The sequence below is a fragment of the Oncorhynchus kisutch genome, linkage group LG7, assembly GCF_002021735.2.
Source record: "Oncorhynchus kisutch isolate 150728-3 linkage group LG7, Okis_V2, whole genome shotgun sequence".
Lineage (NCBI taxonomy): Eukaryota > Metazoa > Chordata > Actinopteri > Salmoniformes > Salmonidae > Oncorhynchus > Oncorhynchus kisutch.
Window position 1 is genome coordinate 5,865,311 of NC_034180.2, and position 13,736 is coordinate 5,879,046.

General features: G+C 42.5%; 1 protein-coding gene across 5 annotated transcripts in view; it reads right to left on the reverse strand.

Annotated features, from left to right (window-relative positions):
* The window catches only part of LOC116374621 (zinc finger protein 583-like), a 30,785-nt gene extending 22,510 nt beyond the window's left edge, over nt 1-8,275 (reverse strand). The window contains exons 1-5 of one of the 5 annotated variants that reach the window (XR_004210514.1): nt 7,308-8,269; nt 6,774-6,904; nt 6,420-6,596; nt 2,921-3,081; nt 2,463-2,574 (exon numbers count right to left, since the gene is read on the reverse strand). Coding sequence is in view for 1 of the 5 variants with exons in the window: in XM_031828211.1 (XP_031684071.1) it covers nt 2,921-3,081; nt 6,420-6,596; nt 6,774-6,904; nt 7,308-7,590 (752 nt within the window). In the remaining 4 variants the exon portion in view is untranslated. Of the gene's footprint in view, nt 1-2,462; nt 2,575-2,920; nt 6,597-6,773; nt 6,905-7,307 lie in introns of those variants that run through there. The other 4 variants (XR_004210515.1, XR_004210513.1, XM_031828211.1 and 1 more) reach the window with 4 other exon arrangements.
* Nucleotides 8,276-13,736: the final 5,461 nt, after the last annotated feature.

The following is a 13,736-nucleotide window of genomic DNA, read 5'->3' on the forward strand; positions in this document are numbered from 1 at the left end:
CTCCCGGTCGCGGCCGGCTGCGACAGAGCCTGGGCGCAAACCCAGAGTCTCTGGTGGCACAGCTGGCGCTGCAGTACAGTGCCCTTAACCACTGTGCCATCCGGGAGGCCCTCTTGTAGATCTTCTAAAGCTCTGTTAAGTTAGATGGGGAGCAGCCGTGAACAGCAATCTTCAAGTCTTAACACAGACTTTCAAATGTGATTCAAGTCTGGGCTTTGGCTGGGCCAATCAACGACTTTCACATTCTTGTTCTGAAGCCATTACAGTGTTGCTTTGGCTGTATGCTTGTAGTCATTGTCCTGTTGGAACGTAAATCTTCGCCTCCCAGTCTAAGTTTTTTTGCAATCTGAAGCAGGTTCTCATCAATGATTTTCCTGTATTTGGCTCCATTTATTGTTTTCTCTATCCTTACCAGTCTCTCAGGTCCTTCCACTGAAAAGCATCACCACCATGCTTCACGGTAGGGATGGTGTTAGAGGGGGGAAGAGTTGTGCCTGGTTTTCTCCAAACAGCACTTTGCATTCAGGCCAAAGAGTAACATTTTTGTCTCATCAGCCCACAGAATCTCAGTCTTTCACATGCTTTATGCCAACTCCAGGTGTGCTGTCATGTACCTTTTTCTCAGGAGTGGCTTCCGTCTGGCCACTCTCCCATAAATCCCAGATTGGTGAAGTCCTGTAGAGACTGTTGTCCTTCTGGCAGTTTCTCCCTTCATAGCCAAAGAACTCTGTAGTTCTGTCAGAGTGGTCTTTGGGTTCTTGGTCACCTCTCTGAGCAAGGTCCTTCTTACATGATTGCTCAGTTTGGTTGGACGGCCAGCTCTAGGCAGAGTCTGGGTACTTCCATATGTGCTCTTGAAAACGTTCAACACTCTAGAAACTGTTTCATAACCTTCCCCAGATATACGCCTCATCACAATTCTATCTTGGAGATCTACGGGCCGTTCCTTGGAAGTCATGGTATAGTTTCTGCTCTGACATGCACTGTCAACTGTGGGACCTTACACTGAGTGTACGAAACATTAGGAACACCTCTTTCCATGATATGGACTGACCAGGTGAATCCAGGTGAAAGCAATTATCCCTTATTGATGTCACCAGTTAAATTGACCTCAATCAGTGTAAATGACGGGGATTTAGACAGGTTAAAGAAGGATTTTTAAGCCTTGAGACATTAATTGTGTATGTGTGCCATTCAGAGGGTAAATGTGCAAGACAAAAGATTTAAGTGCCTTTGAAAGGGGCATGGGAGTAGGTGCTAGGCGCACCGGTTTGAGTGTGTCAAGAACTGCAACGCTGCTGGGCTTTTCACACTCAGCAGTTTCCCGTGTGTACACGGAGTCAACTGTCAGTCCAGTACAACATTGGTGCCCAAAGAACCACAAAATAATAAACAGCTCATAGTACCTTGACGCAAAGGGGTAATGGCAGCCGACAACCTTACAAAGTTCCACTTCTTTCAGCAAAAAACAAGAAACTGCGGCTGCAGTGCAGTAAGGAACAAAAACACTGGACACTGGAGAATTGGAAAAACATTGCCTGGTCTGATGAATCCCTGGTTCCTGCTGTTTTACACTGATGGGAGGACTACGGTACGGAGAAAACATGCATCCATCATGCCACGTGTCAACATTGCAGACTGGTGGTGGTGTGATGGTGTGTTTTCATGGCACACATTTAGGCACTTGATAAAAGTGGAGCAACAATTGAATGCCACAGGATATCTGAACATCATCGCCAATCAGGTGCATCCCTTCATGGCAGCAGTGTATCCATCTGTGAATAGATTTTTTTCCAGCAGGATAATGCCCCATGCCACAAGGCTAGGATTGTCCAGGAATGGTTCCACAAACATGACAGTGAATTCAGCTTATTGCAGTGGCCTGCCCAGTCACCAGTTCTCAAACCAAGTGAGGATCTGTGGGATGAGATGGAACGAGCTATTCAGAGTAGAGATCCACTACCAGCCAACTTGACACAACTGTGGGAAGCATTGGAGAAAACATGGGCCAGCATCCCTGTGGAACGCTTTCGACACCTTGTAAGTCCATGCCCTGACGAATTGAGGCTGTTCTGAGGGCAAAAGGGGGTGCAACTCAGTATTAGGAAGTTATACTGTTTTGTACACTCAGTGTAGACAGGTGTGTTTCTTTTTAAATCATGTCCAAACAATTGAATTGGCCACAGGTGGACTCCAATCATGTTGTAGTGACATTTCAAGGATGATTGAAGGAAATTGGATGCACCTGAGCTCAATTTGGAGTGTCATAGCAAATGGGTGTGAATACTTATGTAAATGAGATATTTCTGTATTTCACTTTAAATAAATGTGAAAAAATACTAAAAACATGTTTTCACTTTGTCATTATGGGGTATTGTGTGTAGATGTGGAATTATTCAAGTGGTATGAATACTTTCTGAAGACACTGTATATTATGTTCTGTATATGTATGTCTCTCTTACCTTGCTCCCCCATCTTTAGTCCACTCAGCAGATCAATGCTCTCTGGTTCATCTTCTACTGTCTCCTCTTTGACCAGCAGCAGATCAGGCTTCCCATCCTCCACGTCTACTGACTGTAAGAGATACAGAGTGAGAGGATGTTGGATCAAGAAATCTGATATGAGCACCTTGCTATGGCCCATCTTCTAATTGGGCTATGAGTACTATGCAAATGTGTTAGTTGATTTGATTACTTGACACTCTTTAATGGATTGATAATTCAAGGGCATGGTCCCACACTTAAGATAAACTGGGCCCATATCCACAAAGTGCTGATCGAGGATCAGTTCCCCACCTGTCTATAGTCTTATTCGTAATGATCTAAAAGGCTACATCTATCCTAGATCAGCACTCCTACTTTGGAGAGACTTTGTGGATACGGGCTCTGACAATTCAACCAATAGTTTACAGTGGGCTCACCTCAGTGAGACTGTGTGTGGTCCTGTGCTGCTCAGCTGGTTCCTCTGTGGGTTCAGAAGGAGATGTAGTCTGTCCTCCATGACCATGGTCCCCACAGGGTTCCCCAGACCCTCCTCACACTCCTCCTCCTTCACCCGCAGCACCTCTGGACCCTCCTCCTCCTGGAAGAGACAGTTGATACAGATTACACAGACATACACTCCCTCAGTTACGCACACACATAATAAACACACTTTTCAACATGGAGTGTTTACCCATCCCCACTACATTTGAGTCCTATACTGTAGTTACAGAATGACATAATTGTTGTTAAATCCATCATGGTGGACATAAATATGTTGGGAATAATAAGTCAGCTCTGATAAGTCAGACAAACCTGACTAAACTATTTTGACGTGTACAGTAGGTGTTTGTCAGTGTGTGTGAGCAGGTAGGCATATTTAGTGTATATTGGTTATAAAGCGCTGTCAGGATGCAGAATAGGGTGAGATCAGTTACTGTCTTACCTCAATTAGCCACGAAATCCCTAGTTTGAAAGCGACAAACAGTTTTCTGGAAGCTGTGCTGCGCCATTTTCCCTACATTTCTCCCCACGTGGACCAGCCCCCTAGCAATTCGATTTCCAGCCAATGACATTCACCCCCTCGACGTTTGAGTGATAGCTAGCAAGAATCACACACAGCAGAGCAAGAGAGAGAGCAATGACATGAATTGAACATACACTATATATACAAAGGATGTGGACACCCCTTCAAATGAGTGGATTTGGATATTTCAGCCACACCCGTTGCTGACAGGTGTATAAAATCAAGCACGCAGCCATGTAATCTCCGTAAACAAACATTGGCAGTGGAATGGCGTTACTGAAGAGCTCAGTGACTTTTATTGTGGCACTGTCATAGGATGCCACCTTTCCAACCAGTCAGTTCGTCAAATTTCTGCCCTGTTAGAGCTGCCCCTGTCAACTGTAAGTGCTGTTATTGTGAAGTGGAAACACCTAGGAGCAACACGGCTCAGCCGAGAAGTTGTAGGCCACACAAGCTCACAGAATGGGACCGCTGAAGCACGTAAACATCGTCTGTACTCGTTGCAAACACTCACTAATGAGTTCCAAACTGCCTCTGGAAGCAACATCAGCACAATAACTGTTTGTTGGGAGCTTCGTGAAATGGGTTCCCGTGGCCGAGCAGCCACACACAAGCCTAACATCACAATGCGCAATGCCAAGCGTTGGCTGGAGTGGTGTAAAGCTTGCCGCCATTAGACTCTGGAGCAGTGGAAATGCGTTCTCTGGAGTGATGAATCACGCTTCACCATCTGGCAGTCGAACGAACTAATCTGGGTTTTGGCTGATGCCAGGAGAACGCTACCTGCCCCAATGCATAGTGCCAACTGTAAAGTTTGGTGAAGGAATAATGGTCTGGGGCTGTTGTTCATGGTTCGGGCTAGGCCCCTTAGTTCTGGTGAAGGGAAATCTTAATGCTACAGCATACAATAACATTCTAGACGCTTCCAAATTTGTGGCAACAGTTTGGGAAAGGCCCTTCCCTATTTCAGCATGACAAAGCGAGATCCATACAGAAATAGTTTGTTAAGATCGGTGTGGAAGAACTTGACTGGCCTCAAGCACATAGAACACTTTGGGATGAATTGGAACACAGACTGCGAGCCAAGACTAATCGCCCAACATCAGTGCCTGACTTCACTAATGCTTGCGGCTGAATGGAATTAAGTCCCCGCAGCAATATTCCAACATGGAAAGACTTCCCAGAAGAGTGGAGGCTGTTATAGTAGCAAAGACGGGACCAAGTCCATATTAATGCCCATGATTTTGGAATGAGATGTTCGACGAGCAGGTGTCCACGCAATTTAGGTCATGTGAGGTAGTACGCAATTTTCGGGGATCACTTTTGGCTCGTGGGCTACTTTCAGAAAAACTGGCTAAAAAGAATAATGAAAGTCTTAGAATTAAAAGTCCCATTTTGTGTTTATTAAACAAACAAGTTCTAAATACTCCATATGAAAACCACAAATACATGTCTCAACTAAAAATCTGCATGAACTTGATAAACTGCATACATTTTCTCATTAAAAGTGTCTTGGGGAAAAAATGAAGTAGTTGAATGGAAGTCATGAAATCGGCATTTGTGAACATCATATAGCCTACACCAGGACTCTCCAACCCTGTTCCTGGAGAGCTATCGTCCTGTAGGTTCACTCCAACCCTAATCTAGCGCAATTGATTCTAATAATTAGCTGGTTGATAAGCTGAACCAGGCTCGATATAAGTAGGGTTGGAGCGAAAACCTACAAGAGATCCCTGGCCTACACAGTACAAACACAATATGTAACAGACTTTTTAGGGTTATAAACTGTATGCCTTATATAATCACACAATGTCTGGATGCAATATTCTACCCAGAAATATTCAACACTGAAATGTGTTACTCTTGTTTTTCCAAACCCATCTATGGATATTTTCTGCTGACAACAATGAAAATGAATCTTTGTCTTCAATACAGGGTTTGATCTAAACGTCAGAAGCTATCGGGTGGAATGATTACTTTCTATACTATAGAGTAGAATGGTTTTTTTGCTGGTGTATCCTGAGGTAGCTCCTCTCTGAAAAACTCTTACTACAATGCGTACAAGCAAATGGCCTTTCTCCCGTGTGGACCTTCAGGTGCATCTTCAGCTGGTGCTGGCGGGAGAACCTTTTCTCACACTGGGGGCAGCTGAAGGGTTTCTCCCCTGTGTGGACCCTCTGGTGCCTCTTCAGGTTGCCAGCCTGGGCGAAGCTCATGTGACACTGGGTACAGCTGAAGGGTTTCACCCCTGTGTGGACCCTCTGGTGCCTCTTCAGGTCACCAGCCTGGGAGAAGCGCATGTGACACTGGGTACAACTGAAGGATTTCACCCCTGTGTGGACCCTCTGGTGGATCTCCACCTTCTGGGAGCAAGGGGAGTGGGTCGTGACATTTGGATTTGTCTCTAAGCTTTCCCTATAATCTAAGAAATCTCTACCTTGTGAGTGTCCTTCTCCTGAGGGAGTCTCGTCTACATTCCATGTCAGAGGAGTGTCGCCCTCCACTTTCACAGTCACCTCATCTACGACTATAACCTCCCCTTTCTTATCTAGGCACCCTTCAGAGTATACGCTACTACTGTACTGGTTCCAGTCCCCACTAGACAGATCAGTCTGTGTCTCTAAACCCAAGGGCATGTTGCCAGGGTCCATCTCTGTTGTGTAAGAACAAGACAGATCATCACTGCCAGTGTCTAACGTGTCACCATCTCCACAAGAATGAACCATTCTCTGGCTCTGGTAAAATACTGGTAGGTATTCTGAGCCAGGAGCAGGAGGACAACCCAGTGGCCCCAGCCCCAGTCTCTCTGGGTCTGATCTGTGGTCAGATCCTGTGCGTAAGAGCCTGTGTGTTACAGTTAAAGTCTCTGTGTCTGTCGCTGACTTGAGGATGGCGTTCGGCGTTCCACTGACCTCCATGATGGTGTGTCGGGTCCTGACCTGCGGTGCGACGGAGGTGGTGAGGTCCTCCGTGGCTACAGGGAGCGCCACTCCTGCTGCTGTGCCAGTCTGGATGTCTCTGCTGTGTCTTGAGTTCTCCTCTCCTTCAGTCTTCTCCTGCTTGACCCCAGGTCCTGCAGCTTCTGCTGACTGACACAAAAAGAGAGAAGGTTATTACCGGTACAGTGGAATTGGATAACAATGTCGTAGGGCTCTCACATCCTGAGGATGTACATGTAAGCAAATTAATAGTTGAGGGAGCCTTTCTGAAATAAACGGGCAACATTTGACAGACTGTCATTTTCAATGTCACACTATGACACAAACCTCTATCACGATAACATGCTGGGTTGAGGTTCCACTCCCCTCATCTATAGCTATGGGTTGGTCATCTCTACACGCATTGTGTCCCGCTGGCTTCACAAAGCTCCTGTGGCCTCCAGTGAGATGTCCTTCACCTGAGAGAGAGTGATTGGGGAAAAAGGGGTGGTTAAGTTAGGTACTGTGAATGCTCAACATTATATTGAACACTGTCTACAATTGGCAAGGATGTAAAGTAACACTTCTCATAAAGTCAAGATATACTATTGATGGATTGATTATGTTCCATGCATCACATTATTTTAATTGAGTATGATAATTGGAAACTCAGTAAATCAAGAATCTGGTTAGAATATGATATTGTCTTTGTGCAAGAATAATTTGTTCTTCATTGATCTACCTGGTAAAATAAAAGCTAGATAATCAAGGTAAGTATTGGATACTATCGAAAAATGTTACAAGACCCAATTCTTGGTAACACATCTGAACACATGCACTGAGGGGAAAGGGGCGATAACCCCTGCCATCTGCAAAATGTACCTCTTGCCATTCCTCTGTATCGGTCGAGGGACTTGTCACTACTGGGACGACTGGCGAGAACGCGCTCTCGCATTGTCCTCTCTGCGCGATCCCGTGCCACCTTCATTTCCAGTAGCTGCAGTTTTCTCCGCAATGACCGGTTTTCTTTCTGGCTTTGAGTTATTTCCAAACGAAACACTGCATAGTCGTCGTCTACGAGTTTACAGATCTCTGCAACGGCTGAATTCGCTAGCACCTCCATGATGGAGGCTAATTGAGTGTGAAAAACCATACAGTTAGCCATTGTTAACAGCTACTAGCTAGCGTTACCTAGATAACATCTATCCACCAAGTCCTATTTCCAACGCGAATCAAACATTACCTGGGGAAATTATTAATCATATTTTGAGTTCCAGGGTGTTAATACAGGTCTAAATAACAACAGTAAAAACGCTAACGTGGAAATTGTTCTTGGTTACTGTTCTCTTCCGTTTACACTAAAGAGAAATGATCTTATTGGTGAGCGTAATAGCTGAAAGGGTGTGGTTAAAGTGAAACGTACGCTCGCTGTTCTTTGATGTACTGTACTGGTTATTACATAATGGCGTCTTTCTGCAAGCACACATTCAGCCATGTTGGTCAAAGCCCAATGTGAAAGTGTAGGAGTTTTGGATAAACGCGAAAAAAACATGTTCGTGGTAAACACAGGTTTAGGAGATCTTATACGTCTTCTATGAGATATTCTTCATCAGCCAACGTAACTTTTTGTGAATTCTGAAGCATTTGAGACGTTAAAACATTTATGTAATCAATGCATGCACATAAAGACTTCATAATTCATAAAGGTCATATTAACTGACTGATATGATCTCAGGGGTCGTTCCATGTAATTTCAGCAAGCCATTTTAGGCTGTCCTGAAATCGTTTCTGTAGTTAGAAACATTATTTTGATGAAATATCATTTGAAATTAAAGCAATTGATGGCACCCAAATTGGCCATTTTAATTTATAGGACTCATATAATATTCAATAAACATAGTACCTAACATCCAATTTGAACCAATCTTTTTTGTAACTCTAACCACGTTTCCCTCCACAGTTGTATGCGAGTAAAATCCTACCATATAAAAAAAAATCACAACAGCTGTGATGGAAACAGGATGTTTCGGTACAATTTTATAATTACCGACAGATCATTTGTTCGTTTAACATGGTATATTTTTGTGTCATTAAAATTAATTATACTAGGAAATGCGGTGGAAACAACTTTATGCGCAAATATTAATATAATAACTATCTAAACGAAGTAAATTTGGAGTCACGCGATGATATGGTGTGTGGTATTCCCACTACGACTCGGGAAACCATGCAGTTTATTAAACTACAGATTAAATAAATTATACTGAACTTCACAGGGTGGTGAAAGTGCACAGTAAATTTGAATAACAAATACAAATATTCTGGCTCTTATCCATAATAATCTCATCATGTAGACTCACTAGCCTACTCGCACTGTACGTAAATCGGAGACACTCCAATTAGTATGAAACGTTACGTTTCTTATGGTATGTATTCATGTGTGGATTTCCATCACCCATGTCGTATGATATGTTATGAATGACATGTTATGAATTTGCAAAAACGTACACTACCGGTCAAGAGTTTTAAAACACATTAATTCAAGGGTTTTTCTTTATTTGTACTATTTTCTACATTGTAGAATAACAGTGAAGACATCAAAACTATGAAATAACACATATGGAATCATGTAGTAACCAAAAAAGTGTTAATCAAATCAAAATAGATTTTATATTTGAGATTCTTCAAATAGCCACCCTTTGCCTTGATGACAGCTTTGCACACTTTCGGCATTCTCTCAACCAGCTTCATGAGGTAGTCACCTGGAATGCATTTCAAGTAACAGGTGTGTTTAATTAAAAGTTCATTTGTGGAATTTCTTTCCTTCTTAATTGCGTTTGAGCCAATCAGTTGTGTTGTGACAAGGTAGGGGGATATACAGAAGATAGCCCTATTTGGTAAAAGACCAAGTCCATATTATGGCAAGAACAGCTCAAATAAGCAAAGAGAAATGACAGTCTATCATTACTTTAAGACATGAAGGTCAATCAATACGGACAATTTCAAGAACTTTGAAAGTTTCTTCAAGTGCAGTCACTTGAAGACCCAGAGTTACCTCTGCTGCAGAGGATAGGTTCTTTAGAGTTACCAGCCTCAGACATTGCAGCCCAAATAAATGCTTCACAGAGTTCAAGTAACCGACACATCTCAACATCAACTGTTCAGAGGAGACTGTGTGAATCAGGCCTTCATGGTCGAATTGCTGCAAAGAAACCACTACTAAAGGACACCAATAATAAGAAGAGACTTGCTTGGGCCAAGAAACACACGCAATGGACATTAGACTGGTGGAAATTTGTCCTTTGGTATGGAGTCAAAATGTACGATTTTTTGGTTCCAACTGCCGTGTCTATGTGAGATGCAGTGTGGGTGAACGGATGTTCTCCGCATGTGTATTTCCCACCGTAAAGCATGGAGGTGTTATGGTGTGGGGGTGCTTTGCTGGTGACAGTGTCTGTGATTTATTTAGAATTCAAGGCACACTTAATCAGCATGGCTACCACAGCATTCTGCAGTGATATGCCATCCCATCTGGTTTGGGCTTGGTGGGACTATCATTTTTTTTTCAACAGGACAAGGACCCAAAACACACTTCCAAGCTGTGTAAGGGCTATTTGACCAAGAAGGAGAATAATGGAGTGCTGCATCAGATGACCTGGCATCCACAATCCCCCAACCTCAACCAAATTGAGATGGTTTGGGATGAGTCGGATCGCAGAGTGAAGGAAAAGCAGTCAACAAGTGCTCAGCATATGTGGGAACTCCTTCAAGACTATTGGAAAAGCATTCCAGGTGAAGCTGGTTGAGAGAATGCCAAGAGTGTGCAAAGCTGTCATCAAGGCAAAGGGTGGCTACTTTGAAGAATCTCAAATATAAAATATGTTTTGATTTGTTTAACACTTTTTTGTTTACTACATGATTCTATATGTGTTATATAATAGTTTTAATGTCTTCACTATTATTCTACAATGTAGAAAATACTAAAAATAAAGAAAAACCCTTCAATGAGTAGGTGTTGTAAAACTTTTGACCAGTAGTGTACATGTTACGAATTTCCTAAACGTACAATATGTTACGAATTTGCGAAATGTATGATACACTCTGTTACAAATTTTGGCTAACTGTATTACGTTAGGTAATGTTAGCTAGGCGAGGGGTTAGGGTTACGTTTATGAGTTAGGTTAAAAGGTTAGGGAAAGGGTTTGCTAACATGCTAAGTAGTTGAAAAGTAGCTAAAAAATATTAAGTAGTTGAAAAGTTGCTAATTGGCTAAAATGCTAAAGTTGTCTGTGATAATATTCGAATTCACAACCTTTGGGTTGCTAGACGTTCTGGTTATATGCCCACCCATTGCCTTAAGTAACCATCTGTCGTATGTAACCATACCAAACGTAACATATCATACTAAATGGAGTGTCTTGGATTTACTTACAGAATAATACAAAATGCTCTGAGACCAGGTAGGTATACATTATCAGTTCTCTATGTCTTACAAGTAGTATGGAGTTACGGCATGGAGTATTGTTTCTTGATGTTTTTTCCCCCTCTTCTGAGAAATTAATCAATAACCACGTTTCCATCCAACCATTTCATGCAGATTAATTACCTGACGCATGACCCCTCCTGTCTCAGCCTCCAGTATTTATGCTGCAGTAGTTTATGTGTCGGGGGGCTGGGGTCAGTTTGTTATATCTGGAGTACTTCTCCTGTCCTATTCGGTGTCCTGTGTGAATCTAAGTGTGCGTTCTCTAATTCTCTCCTTCTCTCTTTCTTTCTCTCTCTCGGAGGACCTGAGCCCTAGGACCATGCCCCAGGACTACCTGACATGATGACTCCTTGCTGTCCCCAGTCCACCTGGCCATGCTGCTGCTCCAGTTTCAACTTCCACCTGACTGTGCTGCTGCTCTAGTTTCAACTGTTCTGCCTTATTATTATTCGACCATGCTGGTCATTTATGAACATTTGAACATCTTGGCCATGTTCTGTTATAATCTCCACCCGGCACAGCCAGAAGAGGACTGGCCACCCCACATAGCCTGGTTCCTCTCTAGGTTTCTTCCTAGGTATTGGCCTTTCTAGGGAGTTTTTCCTAGCCACCGTGCTTCTACACCTGCATTGCTTGCTGTTTGGGGTTTTAGGCTGGGTTTCTGTACAGCACTTTGAGATATCAGCTGATGTACGAAGGGCTATATAAATAAATTTGATTTGATTTGATTTGATGAAAAAGGAAACGACAGGGCTGATGGGAACATGAAATGCTGATACAATTTTATTAATGCTGACAGACAAATTATTTGTTCAACACGGTGGGATCTTTTTGTGTCAGGTAAATAAATGTGAGAAATGGCGATGGAAACGCCTTTATGTGCAAATATTGATATAATAATATATCGAAGTAAACTTGGAGTCATGCGATATGTTGTGTTGTTCTCACAATTACTTGAGTAAAAGTCTTCATCGACATCACCTCAGTAAGGTAAATATTCAACAGTCTTTGTTCTAACCTAGACTGTCTCTGTAAAAACAGGTATTTGTTTAGGCCTGTTTCAAATGACAAGCTAACAAAGTGTTAATAAGAGGTATGTGGTTAATTACCCAAAGACACTTCACATGTACAGTGGGGCAAAAAAGTATTTAGTCAGCCACCAATTGTGCAAGTTCTCCCACTTAAAAAGATGAGGCCTGTAATTTTCATCATAGGCACATTTCAACTATGACAGACAAAATGAGAAAGAAAATCCTGAAAATCACATTGTAGGATTTTTAATGAATTTATTTGCAAATTATGGTGGAAAATAAGTATTTGGTCACCTACAAACACGCAAGATTTCTGGCTCTCACAGACCTGTAACTTCTTCTTTAAGAGGCTCCTCTGTCCTCCACTTGTTACCTGTATTAATGGCACCTGTTTGATCTTTCTATAAGTATAAAAGACACCTGTCCACAACCTCAACTGTCCACAACCAACAGTCACACTGTTTTTCTGCAAAGGGACCAGGACGACTCATCTGTGTAAAGGAAAGAATGAATGGGGCCATGTATCGTGAGATTTTGAGTGAAAACCTCCTTCCATCAGCAAGGGCATTGAAGATGAAACGTGGCTGGGTCTTTCAGCATGGCAATGCTCCCAAACACACCGCCCGGGCAACAAAGGAGTGGCTTCGTAAGAAGCATTTGAAGGTCCTGGAGTGGCCTAGCCAGTCTCCAGATCTCAACCCCATAGAAAATCTTTGGAGGGAGTTGACAGTCCGTGTTGCCCAGCAACAGCCCCAAAACATCACTGCTCTAGAGGAGATCTGCATGGAGGAATGGGCCAAAATACCAGCAACAGTGTGTGAAAACCTTGTGAAGACTTACAGAAAACGTTTGACCTCTGTCAATGCCAACAAAGGGTATATAACAAAGTATTGAGATAAACTTTTGTTATTGACCAAATACTTATTTTCCACCATAATTTGCAAATAAATTCATAAAAAAATCCTACAATGCGATTTTCTGGACTTTTTTCTCATTTTGTCTGTCATAGTTGAAGTGTACCTATGATGACAATTACAGGCCTCTCATCTTTTTAAGTGGGAGAACTTGCACAATTGGTGGCTGACTAAATACTTTTTTGCCCCACTGTACATAATCCATCTCTCAAGGCTTAAAAATCCTTTAACATGTACATCTCAAGCCACACTGCTACAATTTATCCCCATTGTGGACTCTCCTATGTCTGATAAGGTTACTCAGGAAGGAGAAGCTCTTGTAACATAGTTTGCACTTGAAGGAACTCTCCTTGGTGTGAACGGTCTGGTGCTTATTCGCAGTACACCTCAGTAAAGTGCTTATCAAAACGAGGGGTAGGCGTACAGCTTGTCGGCGTCCATCCTAATGCTCGACCTCCCACGTTGTGACCCAATGACACTAGAGGGAGAAGCAGGAGCCACCACCCTCAGGTGATTAGTCTTTGAGCTCCCTCTAGAAATTGTTGTGGGTGTTGTTGGGATTGTGTGTTGTGTTGGAGGCTAGGTAACTTTCGTGTCCATATTAATTAAATACACTGCTCAAAAAAATAAAGGGAACACTAAAATAACACATCCTAGATCTGAATGAATGAAATATTCTTATTAAATACTTTTTTCTTTACATAGTTGAATGTGCTGACAACAAAATCACACAAAAATTATCAATGGAAATCAAATGTATCAACCCATGGAGGTCTGGATTTGGAGTCACACTCAAAATTAAAGTGGAAAACCACACTACAGGCTGATCCAACTTTGAAGTAATGTCCTTAAAACAAGTCAAAATGAGTCTCAGTAGTGT